General features: G+C 33.8%; 1 protein-coding gene across 2 annotated transcripts; it reads left to right on the forward strand.

The window, feature by feature from the left end:
* Window positions 1-3,891: 3,891 nt before the first annotated feature.
* On the forward strand, window positions 3,892-9,335 carry LOC107945498 (aspartic proteinase-like protein 1). Of its 2 annotated transcripts, XM_016879533.2 has the most exons (10): window positions 3,892-4,399; window positions 5,069-5,207; window positions 6,518-6,759; window positions 6,888-7,115; window positions 7,246-7,384; window positions 7,462-7,532; window positions 7,640-7,739; window positions 8,420-8,480; window positions 8,602-8,673; window positions 8,783-9,335. In XM_016879533.2, exons 1-10 carry the CDS (start codon window positions 4,095-4,097, stop codon window positions 9,061-9,063), a joined length of 1,638 nt encoding a protein of 545 aa, XP_016735022.1. In that variant the 5' UTR covers window positions 3,892-4,094; the 3' UTR covers window positions 9,064-9,335. The 2 variants fall into 2 exon arrangements, with proteins under 2 accessions (XP_016735022.1, XP_016735025.1); XM_016879536.2 differs by lacking the exon at window positions 3,892-4,399 and having other exon boundaries at window positions 5,068-5,207; window positions 6,484-6,759.
* The last annotated feature ends 4,151 nt before the right edge of the window (window positions 9,336-13,486 follow it).

Here is a 13,486-nt window from a genome sequence, read left to right on the forward strand (position 1 = left end):
ATTTTTGGGATAAACACAATATTTGTAACATTGAATGGAACAAAAGTTTTACCTTCATTTAGCACTGCCAAGCAATGAGAATTCACATCTCTCCTAACAATGTGCCAACATTTTTTTATAAAAAAGGAGCCTAGAAACCATCATCACCTGAGGCCTTTGTTGGCCTTATACTGTTCAGAGCCTCTACAACCTCTTTATCTGTGTACTTCTCCGTCAGCCAAGCATTATTGTCATTAGAGATGCACCTTTTAACCCTAGATAGAATATGAATAGTATCTCCTATTCCCTTTGATTCAAAAAGAGCTTCAAAATAATTTTTATCAATATTCTCCATTTCAGATTCATCTCGATTACCTGTCCATCTCCCCTCTAAAGGCTTCCTATCCGATTCATTCACCGTCTTTGGGAGGCGAAATTATGAAAGAAGGTTGTGTTCTTATCCCCCAACCTCAACCAATTTGCTCTTGCTCTATGTTCCCAAAAGAGCTCATCCTTCTCAATCTCCAAGTTTAACTGAATTTTGGCATCGATCAAATTCATGAGGTTATCATAATCTCTTTCCCCTTTTAGTAGGATTTCCATTTTCCTTGTCAACTCTTTCTTAACCCTAGCCTTTTTTCGTTTAATGTCTTTCACCTATTTGCCCAATCCAGCCTTAACCTTTTCGAGTTTAATGTGAATATTATCATCGCTCTCCCTCCAAAGATCCTTCACATCCTATTTGAAAGTCTCCTCTAACACCCACCATGCCTCAAACCGAAAACATCTTGAATGACCGTCATATCTTTCCTGTTCTAACTGAATAAGTAGAGGACAGTGGTCAGAAAAAAAGTGGGAAGATGACGAACCATTGTATTCGAGAATATTATCATCTAACCTTCATTCGCTACCCCCTATCAAGTCATTCCCTAATATTGGTTTCTGGGAGATTGCCCTTCTCCCACGTAAACCATGGACCAGAAAACCCTATGCCTATAAGTTGGCAATCACAAAGAACTTCTCTAAAGGCCTCCATATGTCTTTCCTCCCTAGGCGAACCTCTTTCTTCTCGGAAGAGTATAAAATTTCATTAAATTCGCCTCCCACTAACCAAGGAAGATTATGTGATTGGCCTAGACTCCTTAACAAATTCCATGTATCTTCTTTTCTACGCACATTTGGGGCCCCATAAAACCTTATAAATTTCCACTTGTTCCTTTTCAAGCCCTTCACAACCTCGATATCTATATGATTTTTTAAAAAACTCCTCAAAGTGATCGTGGAATCCCCTTTCCAAGCAAGACTCAGCCCACCTCTAGACCCTTCAGCATCAACATCAATCCCATTCAAAAATCCGCACCTCCTACGCACCCCTCTATTCTTTTCGAATTTAATTTTGTCTCCGTCAAGAAGACAATCTGAGCATTATACATCTTCAACATATGCCAAAGTCTTCTGATTGCCCGTGGCCTCCCCAAACCACGAACATTCCAACAGAATATTTTCATTGCGATCGATCGATATGCCCCTTGGTAGCCGCCAATATAAAAAAGTCCTACCTACTGAACGATCCTCCCTACCCTTTACTAAATCCATCACTCGAGACAACTTTTGTTTCTTAATCTCTTGCCTTTGTTGCTTCTTCCCCTCCCATCTTACCATTAGACTTTTTCCCCATTATAATCCATATCAGCTTGATCCCCCACTTTCACCAAATTACCATCGAAACCAATATTCTCGCTATCATCCCCATCTAAGTTTATCCCTAATATAGGATCTATTTTCAATCTTGATCCCTATCTCCCTCTACTCGCGGGTACCCTTCCCATACTAACCCCATTCGACTCCATTTCAACATATTCTCTTAACCAAACACTATTCATAGTCGCCGCTCTCCTTGACTATGCTCGTAGAGATAGATTCCACCTCATTTCTACCACATCTTCTTCTCTTGACATTCTTATTTGGCAGAATGAGTCGTTATGTCCTAATCGTCCATAAAAAAAAGAGAGTCAAACGCTCATATTTAAACGTCACATAGGTGCAAATACCCTTCACACTTATAATTCATTTTCTTCGTTTCAATGGCCTTCTCACATCCAACAATACACGAATCCACATGAAATTACTTTTGTGTCATACTCCAAAAATTTTCATGCAAAATCTCAAAGTTGTTTTGCCATAGCCTCAGAAAACAAACCTAATGGCAAATCATGCACTTGAATCCAAAAAGTAGAAAATCGTATTGGCACCTTAATCGGATCTTCCCCCACCTCCAACCTGTGGAAAACCAATAAATTATTATTGAAAGTCCAAGGTGCCTCATTGACCACCTGATCCAGATCCATCTTATGAAAAAAACTTAAATAAAAACCTTTTCTCCCCTAGATCTGAGATCTGAACACCTTTCACTAGATATCATAAATTTGCTAAAGTGCTTTTCATAGTAGGAAAATGAATGATACTTGTTGTAAGGAAACAACCCACCAAACACAAATTGTGCGTTACTTGTTCAGGACCAACATCACTGCGAACCACTAAAGTTTCATCCTATTCATCTTCTAATGACAAATTTGCTAGTTCGTTCTCTATCCCCCTTTCTAAATCTGATTCTCAAAAAAACCCCTGGCACTTCCCAAGCCGCGGCCTTCAGAAAAACCATAAAAAAAGAAAAAAAAAGAAAAAAAAACAACAAAAAACCAGCAAAACAAAGAGACTTACATGTGCTAGAATAGCAGACAAAAGCGTGATTTTAAATCAAATATTAGATTGAAAACTAATACTAACAGTTAGAATTGACTAAAAAATTGATTCAACTAGATTTTTTTCATTTTACATTTTTTAATCAAATTGATAAATTAGTAATTCCACCGGTGGTGATTAAGGGCCAATTCTTCATTGTTTAAAAAAAACACTTTTGACTCCAAAAGCACTTTTGGAAGAAAAGCTGTGCAGAACAAGCTGTTTTTGGCTGAAATTTTTAACTTTTCAAAAGCACTTATGAAAATGAGAAGCTAAAAATTTTAGTTTTTCCCCTCCCAAAAATACTTTTGGTGCTTAATTACTTTTTCACCCCTCGAATAACATAGTACTTTCCTTTTTCTCTTGGTGCTTAATTACAAATGTGTTAAAATTATTAATTAAAAATAAAAAAATATTTTTTTAAAATACTAATTACAAATATTTAATGGTTATATTTAAATATTTAAAATGTAGTTTATATATTCTAATTAAATTTTATAAATAATTAATATTTATTACTTAAAATATTTAAAATTTATATTTCATATATTAAAATATTAACAACAAGTTATAATAATTTTTTTATATTCTTACTAAAATATAATAATATTAACTAATTTAAATATTATTTAAATACATATTTATTAATTGATAATAACATGTCTAAAATATATATTTTATTTTTTAAAAATACTTTTTAACAGTAATACTAAATAATCAAATTTTAAACTAAATTTTTTAAAAGCATTTATCAAAAACACGTTTTTACAATACTTTTTAAAAATATTGCTAAAATAACACTAAAAAAACATTGAGTAAAATATTCTGAGTTAATAAATTGTAGCAGGGGGAAGACGTAAAGGAAAAACAGGAAAAGAAGGCAGGGCAAGCAGGCAGCTAAGTGAAGGTAACGGTTGAAAGTGAAGGACAGGAATCAGCACGCCGTCTCCTCGTCTCTAAACCCCACAAACGTAACGGACCCCACGTGTCAGACTATTACAACCTCCCCCAATCAAACCCGTCTTTCCTTTTCTTCTTTTCTCTGACACGTCAACCTACTACCTTTTTTTTCCTGCTCACCACTGGACCCCACCTACATATACTCCTTAATTAATTAATCCCACTTTATTATTTTTTAACACTTCCTGCTTACTATTTATTACTCGGATCCAAAAATTTATCCCAACAGCAACGCTCTCCACTCTCTTTACTCCCTCTAACCCTATGCGCACTGCGCACCCTTCTTCTCCTTTTTCGAAACCAAAAAAATCCTCAAAGAAAGGAGAGAGAAATCCCTACCCATTTTCCGGCTTTGATTTCCATACGCATTTCTATTTTCTATTTTTTGTGAAAAAAAGCTTAGATCTTTGTCAATGGAGACGACGCGATCTTTGCTTCTGATTTTAGTGTCCTTTCTGGCCTTCTCCTCCTCCCATGTTACGGCGGACTTTACTTACTCTTCCAGGCTCATTCATAGGTTCTCCGATAAGGCGAAGCTGCTTAGGGTTCTCAGGAACGACGGCGGAGTTCGGTGGCCGGAGATGAAGAATTTGGAGTACTATGAGTTGCTTGTCAACAGCGATTTTCAGCGGCAGAAGATGAAGCTTGGGACTAAGTACAATCTTGTTTTCCCTTCTCAAGGGAGTAAGACGACGTCGTTCGGAAATGACTTCGGATGGTATCCCCCCCCCAATTAAAAAAAAAGAATCTTATTTGAACTATGTTGTTGACCGATATTTGACTAATAGTGTAGCTCAATTTTCTCCAGTTTCCTTTTTTTTTAAAAAAAATCCCCATTATATTTTCTTTTAAAAGGTATTCGACTTTCTTTGAAGGAAAGTCTTCCACTTTTTGTTGCTTGATTTTTCTTTTTTGTTGATGGACAATGATTGCTTCGTACAATGCAAGTTGCCGGGCTTAAAAAAAATTGCAATTTTATGTGCAAATGTTTATATTTCCTTGTAAATGAATTTCTAGGTTCTTAGCTAATGGCATGGAAATTACTGCAACGAGTGCGAAAATATTTACTTATAAAATGCTCTTAGGGTACTTTTTACAGCATTTTCCAATACCAATAGAGATGTATTATAGAAGTGGAATAAGTTAGGGTTAGGTTTTCTAGAACCAGTAATGGAAAGATGGAACCTTAGAAAATGGAGAATTTTGAAGTTTGAACAGCCCCCCCCCCCCAATTCATGAAAAACCCGTATGGAGAATGTGACATATTGGTGATTTTAAGCTGTATATGACTCTATAATCCAAAAATAAAATCTTTGTAAATATCAACTGAGGGTTTATTCTCTGCTGTTTATTTGATTATTTAACAAACTCAATTTTGAAATTTTAGGTTACACTACACCTGGATTGATATAGGGACACCGAATGTTTCATTTCTTGTTGCGTTGGATGTGGGAAGCGATCTACTTTGGGTTCCATGCGATTGTGTGCAATGTGCTCCACTGTCAGCCAGTTACTATAGTAGTCTGGTAGGCCGGCTTTCTATGATTATGTTGTTAAACACTCTAGGTGTATTATTTACTTTCATGATCATTCTTACTTTTTTTTTTTTGAAGGTTTGACCCTTTTAGTTGTTATGCTTTTTGTGGCATATTTACATTGTTCATGATGCTTGTTTGGTAACTATGTAACATGAATCCTTCAACGAGGCTGCTGTTTACTGTTAATAATGGAGCCAACTTATTCATTGCTTTGGAAAAAAGGGAAAAAAATAACAGATGATTACACATGAAATAAACAGTGATAAAACTTTTACCTTGTTAGATACTCTACTCCTTACATTTCATACACTATGTTAAGCAAAAACATCAAATGGAGTTCATTACATAAAATATGTACAAATTCCATGAGTTTAATGTTATTTTACCATCCAACAATTTTATTCTTGCCATAAGTTAGATGTCTATTTTTAACAAAAGTGCCCTGTTGTCTCCATCAATTTAAGAATTGATCTATATTGATTTCTGTGCTTCTTAGATTAGGAAAATTGTCACCTTATTCAAATGAAAAGAAGAAAACTTGCTTAAATAGATCATTAAATACTAGATCATTAAAGTTTAAAGCATCTGTTATAAAAAAATTAAAGCCATTTGTGATTTATTCCTATGGGGTTTCAAGTAATCTTTTAACTTCTCGAGCCTTATTGCATTTATAAACTTTCAAGTGTGTCTTGTTGGCAATTCTGCCCATGGTATTTGGATTTACTATTGAAGTTAATTTTCTACATGCTGCGTCACATGGAAAAAGTCTAGGGGTTCCTTGTCTAGATTCAAGACTATGTTGCATGCCTTAGATTGTGATCTAGTTACAGGATGATCTTGCTTGGGTTTTCTATGAGAACCAATGGTGAGAGGATTGGGAAAAAGTGGAGCTCTACAAAAGGGGGACTACCAACCTTGGAGCTCAAGAGGAGAGCTGTCTATCTCAAGTCGAATAATATTCTGCTTGCATTTTTCAGTACCTTCTTCTGTTTAAATAACAAGGCTAGGTTGACTAATTTAGGTAGTACATAATAATAAGGATTCTAATCTCTTCATTTTAGGGTTTGACTAACAGACATAAATAAGACTAGAATATTCTATAAAATAATTTATTTATTTTATTTCTTATTGCTGGCTTAATTTGTGAGATCTTGATTGCATGCTTGATTCTTTCCATCCATAACAGACAAATGTTGTTTCTATTTAATGGCTTGGTAAGGCCATATAGCATGTTTAGCACTTATTTCCAATGATTGATTGGCAGGTGCTCCGTCATATATGGGGCATCTATTATGCAGGATAGAGATCTGAGTGAGTACAGACCATCTGGTTCAAGTTCCAGCAGACACGTACCATGCAGCCATCAGTTATGCGAATCAAGTCTAAACTGCAAAAGTTCTAAGCAGCAATGCCCTTACACTATTGACTACTACACAGAAAATACTTCAAGTTCTGGATTGCTTGTTGAGGATACATTACATCTTGCATCGGTCGATGATCATAAATTGAACACTTCAGTGCAGGCTTCTGTCATTATAGGGTGCTTTACTGATGATTACTGGCTACATTAATTTCTTGATTTGATTCATTTACTGATTTCTCTTGCATTTTCAAGGAATGCTTGTATATCTAACCAGGATTTATTTCTTTTATCTTTTTTGAATGCAGATGTGGTATGAAGCAGAGTGGTGGTTATTTAGATGGGGTTGCTCCTGACGGTTTGATGGGTTTAGGACCTGGAGAAATTTCTGTTCCAAGTGTCCTTGCAAAAGCAGGGTTGATCCGCAACTCTTTCTCAATGTGCTTTGATGATGAGGATTCTGGTAGAATTTATTTTGGGGATAAGGGGCCCCCCACTCAAGAATCTACTCATTTCTTGCCTTCAGATGGGAAATAGTATGGACTGTTTACAAGCATTTCATTTGGTTTTCTTTTTCTAACTTAAACTCACTATTTTTTTTTTTAATTCTCTATGATTTTAAGATTTCCTCCTTTGTGTTGTGATGTAACTTGTGCTTTTATTCAGTGAGACCTACATTGTTGGGGTGGAAGCTTGTTGTATTGGTAATTCTTGTCTCAAACAAATGGGCTTTAGTGCAGTGGTTGATAGTGGAACATCATTTACATTTCTTCCAAATGAAGTGTATGAGAGGATAGCTAAGGAGGTATTATCTTTGCATTGTAAACTCCTTGGTACAAAATTTGTTATCGGTTTATGTCTGATATCTGCCATTTTTTATAGTTTGACAGGCAAATCAATGCTACGATCACAAGCTATCCAGGTTATCCGTGGAAATATTGCTACAAGTCCAGGTTAACTCACTTTAAGAGATTTATTAGACATTTCCTGTTTTGTGTATCTGGGTCTAAGAGTGTACTTGGGTTATATGCATTAATTTATTTATTCTTTTGTGGAACAGTTCAGAGGAGTTGCCAAAGGTTCCTCACTTGAAGCTCGTGTTCCCTTTAAACAATAGCTTTGTGGTCTTTAATCCTGTTTTTGTGGTTTATGGTATTCAGGTGCTTACTCTCTTTACCACTTGGGAATTTATAGCTTTTCTACTTTTTAAGTTTTTCCTTGTTTAGATTGGCCACTATGACGGACAAGAATATGGTGTTCCAATAAATATTGAAAGCAAAAGTTGGACTGTTTCATATATTGATTTCCCTTCCCCGAATTTGGAGAAGTCTTGCCAAAATAGTTAGAAAGAAGAAATAGCTAAGTTTTACTCTTGAACATCAGTTGCATTCAGAGCAGTTTGACTAATTTCAAACAATAACCCCCCCCCAAAGGAACACCAAGCCCCCATCCATCCTCCCTGTCCTCAGATGCAGTATCTGATTCTTTTTTTTTATTTATGGAAATTGCCTTTCACTTAAAGATACTCAAATCTAGCTCTACCTGCTTCTCTTTTGTGATTTATCATGTTAAAAGCGAAATTAAGAGTTGAAAGAGCAAGAATGAAATGCAAAACTGGGCAGATCAGGTTTGACAAATATTAAGAAATATTAGCTATCACTAATTTAGTTGTGCATTATGCTTTAGATTCTACTCAACTTGCAGCATGTAACTCGCAAATTTAGGAGTATATTATACTATGTTATATTTTGTTTTTATTTTTGTTTTTCATGTTATTAGCAATTCGATTGGTGAAAGTTGTCTGGTTGATGGAATGCTAAACCTAGTGATTTTATGCCAGGGTATCTCTGGATTCTGTTTAGCCGTACAACCAATGGAGGGGGATGTTGGGACAATTGGACGTATGCTATTTCTTTAATGCAAAACATGTTTATATTATATTTCCTCTTATTCTCCCTATACTACTGTGCTTGTACATGCATAGTATGTTAATTATACTCATAAGAATATGTATTTCTGCAGAGAATTTCATGACTGGATACCGGATGGTGTTTGATAGGGAAAAGATGAAGTTAGGTTGGTCACCCTCAAATTGTAAGTTTTGGTCTTTCACTTTGGTATTTTTGCTTTCTTGTTTTTAGGAGGAAATGAACAACAAATATAAAAGCTTATTATTCTGAAACCTCAAAATTCACATTCTTAGGTCAAGATTTAGCTGATGGTAAAAGGATGTCCCTTTCTCCAAATGGGACACCATCGAATCCATTGCCAACTAACGAGCAACAGAGCACCCCTGGTGGACGGGCAGTTGCTCCTGCTGTGGCTGGTAGGGCTCCGCCCTCCAAACCTTCAGCTGCTGCCCATACCCACCTACCATCTTCTTCCCTGCAGTTTTGTTATATAAATTTGCTTCCGCTGCTTGTCCTTTGGCATCTTCTCGTTTCATCATTTCCCATAGATACGGGCACCACCACTCACGGTTGAGCCATTCTCACACTTAACCTCACTTGTATGTATATCATCTTTTTTTTCTTCTTTCTATTTTTCCTAATATTTTGATTTTTATATATCTTTTTACCTTCTGTATTATGTATGAATATTTGGAGATTGAAGCAGCAGTGCCTTCAGTCTGGTGGTCTGATGCCATCAATTTTTTTTTGCCCCTAGGATGGCAATTGGATTGAACAGATGGGCATGTAGTAGTATATAATATATATGTATTATATTTACTTTCTAATTAGATTTTTTTTTGTTTAGCGTAACGAGTCTTTATGATAAAGAATGAATTAAGAAATTGCACGACAGAGTAATCTTCACGTACACTGATTTTTCATGAAATGATCATTTCTTTATAGACCGCTCCAAAGTTACATGCCTGATCCAGTCCTTACGGGTCCACCTCAGGACAATTTTTCTTAAATTGGAATAAATTAATGGGTAAATTATTTTGTTAGTAAATTATCAATTTATGAGTTAATGAAATTGAATGAAGCGGTCACTTTAATGCCACGCAAGTAAAATAAATTAAAACAAATAAAAGCTTATTTCATTATTTATAATTTTATTATGGACCAATAAGTGGTCAAACCTCTAAAAATTATCAATTTTTTTTTCTTTTTTGGGGTTTTCTTTCTATTGTGAAAACTAAGCCAGAGAAGGGAAAAGAATAGCAGGCAAGGAAAGCAATAATAGAAGAAGCCCGTGCCATCCCAATTTGCTATTGTGGATTCCTAAAAGCATTTTAGAACACCACCGTTTAATGATAACCCTACAAAAGGTTCTTTGGGGGTGTAGATGTCATTTCATCAGATGGTTTGATCTTTCGGTGAGTCCTCGTACAAGAGGTACAAGAGTTGTTATAATTGGGTTAAGGAAAATTGAGGCAATGGAAAGGGAAAGAAGGAAAGAACAAATCATGTAGGCTATTTATAACGATCTGAATTTAGACAATGTTGGAAAATGTGAATTTAGAATTTAGTCTGTAAAGATAAAATAGGAAGATTTTTGGATAAGTGATTTAATTGAGAAAATTAATAATTAAAATTTAGGGATTAAATTATAAAAATACAATCGCTATTGAGTTTTGATTTAGAAAATACTTAAGGGCTTAGTTAGCAATAATACAAAAGATCAAAATATTATTAAACCGTTGTTCTTTTATGAGTTAGTGGGAAATAATGATAATGGTAAATTTATTTGATTAGTTAAGTAATCGTAATTAACTAGTTTAATTAATAACTAAACTAAGTATAAATAGTTAACTAGTGGAATGAAAGATGTAGTTTTCATCCTTCCACTCTCATTGCTATTGAAAAAGAAAGAAAGCTTCAAACACATTAGCAATATTCGACCATTGAATTAAACAAGGTAACCAAGCTATTTTCTTGAATTTTTTATAGATTTATGATAATCAGAGCTTAATTTAGTTAGCCGATGTATCAATTTCTTTAAATTCTACATATTTAGCAAGTTGTCATTAGAGTGAAATTGATGATTTTGAGCTTGAATTGAAGAGATTGTTAGTTAGCAAGCTTAGATTATGATAATGACTAAATTAAAAATTAATTCAAACTTGTTAGAGAACTTTGTGACACTAGTAAATTGAATAAATTGAAAGTTGACATGAAATTATGTTATAGATGAAAAGTATAAGGTCCCTAATGAAAGAATGTGAAATCAAATTTTAATCCGATGTTAGATATAGAAGAATATGAGCATTTTAGTTATAAGAACTAAAATGAATAAAATGAAAAATATGTTGGCTATGTATTTTAATGTGACTTGGATGTGAACTGACATTTTTTTTATAATTAGATTATTGAATGTAACTAAAGACAACGTCGGGTAGTCTCGATAGGAAGGAAAGATGAGAGACAAAAGTTCAGTTTGTACTTTTATGATTCGAGTTCAATAGATATTTATATATACATACAAGGATGTTATGAATTGATTTATATGAGGTAAGTGTTCTTTTTGTCTCGTGAGTCGATTTATATAAGTTAAGATGAAATGTTATGAATCAAGTTGAAATGAACATAGCACAACCGGACATAAAATGAAATTGTGATATGAATGGTATGGAACTTTGATATGTGAACATGTAATGGTGTATAATTGGAACATTGATTACCCTATTAACAGTTTGGGAAGAGCCAGATATAATTGACATGCTATAAGATTAGATTTGTGTATGAGTTTATACTTGGTTTTATCGATGAGACGCGGAGTGCATATTTACTTCAGACATCCAATGAGGTGTGAAGCACATTTACTTTAGTTATATCAATGAGGCGCGGATCGTAATTATTACTTCGGACGTTCGATGAGGCATTGGGTGCTGTATTGATGTGATGGTTGGATGATCTATGTATCCGTCTTGAGTCTGTGTCCGGGTAATAGATATTATAAAACATGATCTTGCTAAATGATATTGATATGAATTAACGATGAAAAATGGTAGGACATTTATATATACATGATATGTAACAAATGACAGCATGTGAAAGACCAAACAAACCGGTTTATACGAGCTTAAGAGTTGATATGCTTATGAACGAATCAATAGATTTGAGAAAGGAATGAAATTATGAAATGAATTGATGGTAGGTTATAAAATGAAAGTGAATAAGACTTGTTATTTGAAAGTATGATATTATATGTTTATATGAATGGTCAAATGAGATTGTACAGTAATTTGGTATATGAAACATGAATAGGTGAATTGAAATGGTTGATAATTGATCCTTGTTTGATTGTATCTTTAACATGTTAATGCTTTTTATATTATTGACTTCAATCATGAAAGTACCATTGAGCTTTATCGCTCAACATACGGTTTGTTTATTCCCTGCACAGCTCTAATTTGCAGTAATTTAACCGAGAAATTAAGTAATTAAATCGTAGGGACTAAATTGTAAAAGTCTAATTGCTATTGAGTTTTAACTTAGAAAATGATTGAAGACCTAGTTAGTAATTATCCAAAGGGCTTAAATGGTTATTAAATCATTATTCTTTATGTTAATAGTGGGTAACGATGATTATGGCCATTAAATGGTTAAAATTAAGACTAATGAATAGATAAATGTAAAATTAAGTTAATAAACATAATTAATTAGCTTAAGTAAATGTTGATCATAATATATATAGTTCAATAAGTGGAATGGAAGACGAAAGCATCCATCTTCTTCCATTGTCCACCAAATAGAAAAAGAAAGAAAAAAAACTCCATGGTTGAAGAAACATTCAGCTATACTGAATTGCAAAGGTAATTAAGCCATTTTCATCAATTTTTTTTATAGATTCTTGATCATGGGAGCTTGAATTAGCTAGCCCATGCATCAATTTGTTCAATTAGCTAATATTTAACAAGTTGCCATTAAAGAGAAACTGATAATTTTGAGCTTGATTTAAAGAAATTGATAGTTAATAATCTTAGATTATGATAATGACTAAATTGGAAATCTAATTAAGCTTGCTAGATAACTTTGTACCACTAGGGACTAAATTGAATAAATTGAAACTATCATGAAATTATGTTATAGATAGAAAGGATAAGGTCCCTAATGAAAGAATATGAAATCAGATTTTGATTTGATGTTAGATATTGAAAATATGTTTGGATATGTATTTAAATGTTAATTGGATGCAAGTTAATGTTATTTCTCTTATTGAATTATCGAACGTAGCTAAAGACTATGCTGGGCCATCACGAGAGAAGGGAAGGATGAGAGTCGTAGATGAGTGACGAAAGCTTTGGTTTTTTACTTTTATGTTACAGGTTCAATATATATACATATATGATTATTTTTTATTAGCTATTAAGGCAAGACTATTACTCAACTTTGAATTGAATTATGTTGATGATATTGAATGCCAAGATTGTGAATTGTTCTGAGCATAGTAGGAACGAGTATGGTATGAATTTCTAAAAGACATGTGATATGTGATATGAATTGATGATGAAATGGTATGCGAATCAATTTATGAAATGTAATTGAAACATTGTTTACCCTATTAGTTGTTTGGGTAGAGTCAAATATAGTTAGCATGTCATAGGGTCAGGTGTAATGATTAGAAGCCATTATTGCCGGGCAACCTAGGGTGGTAAAATGTACATATTCTAGTATACATCGTTGCCGAACAACTCGGGATTACAGAATAAATAGATTATGAAAGTCATCGTTGTCGGGTAACCCAGGGTGGTAGTATGTACATGTTCTAGTAGTCATCGTTGCCGAGCAACCTGATATGATAGAGAAATAGATTTGTGTACCCGTTTTAAGTCTGTGTTGGGTTAATAGGTTTATAAAATATGAATTGATTATATTATAATTGAAATGAAGTGTGATTGAAATTGGTATACTTTGTATATATATAAAAGGTAGAAAAACAACATGTGAAAGATCAC

Source organism: Gossypium hirsutum, chromosome D12 (assembly GCF_007990345.1).
Source record: "Gossypium hirsutum isolate 1008001.06 chromosome D12, Gossypium_hirsutum_v2.1, whole genome shotgun sequence".
Lineage (NCBI taxonomy): Eukaryota > Viridiplantae > Streptophyta > Magnoliopsida > Malvales > Malvaceae > Gossypium > Gossypium hirsutum.

What these genes read in the sequence shown, in the direction of transcription:
- LOC107945498 (XM_016879533.2), top strand. Translation starts at nt 4,095, where the DNA reads ATGGAGACGACGCGATCTTTGCTTCTGATTTTAGTGTCCTTTCTGGCC. An exon ending in TTCGGAAATGACTTCGGATG is followed by an intron (nt 4,400 to 5,068) that starts GTATCCCCCCCC and finishes TTGAAATTTTAG; the next exon opens with GTTACACTACACCTGGATTG. An exon ending in GGATGTTGGGACAATTGGAC is followed by an intron (nt 8,481 to 8,601) that starts GTATGCTATTTC and finishes GTATTTCTGCAG; the next exon opens with AGAATTTCATGACTGGATAC.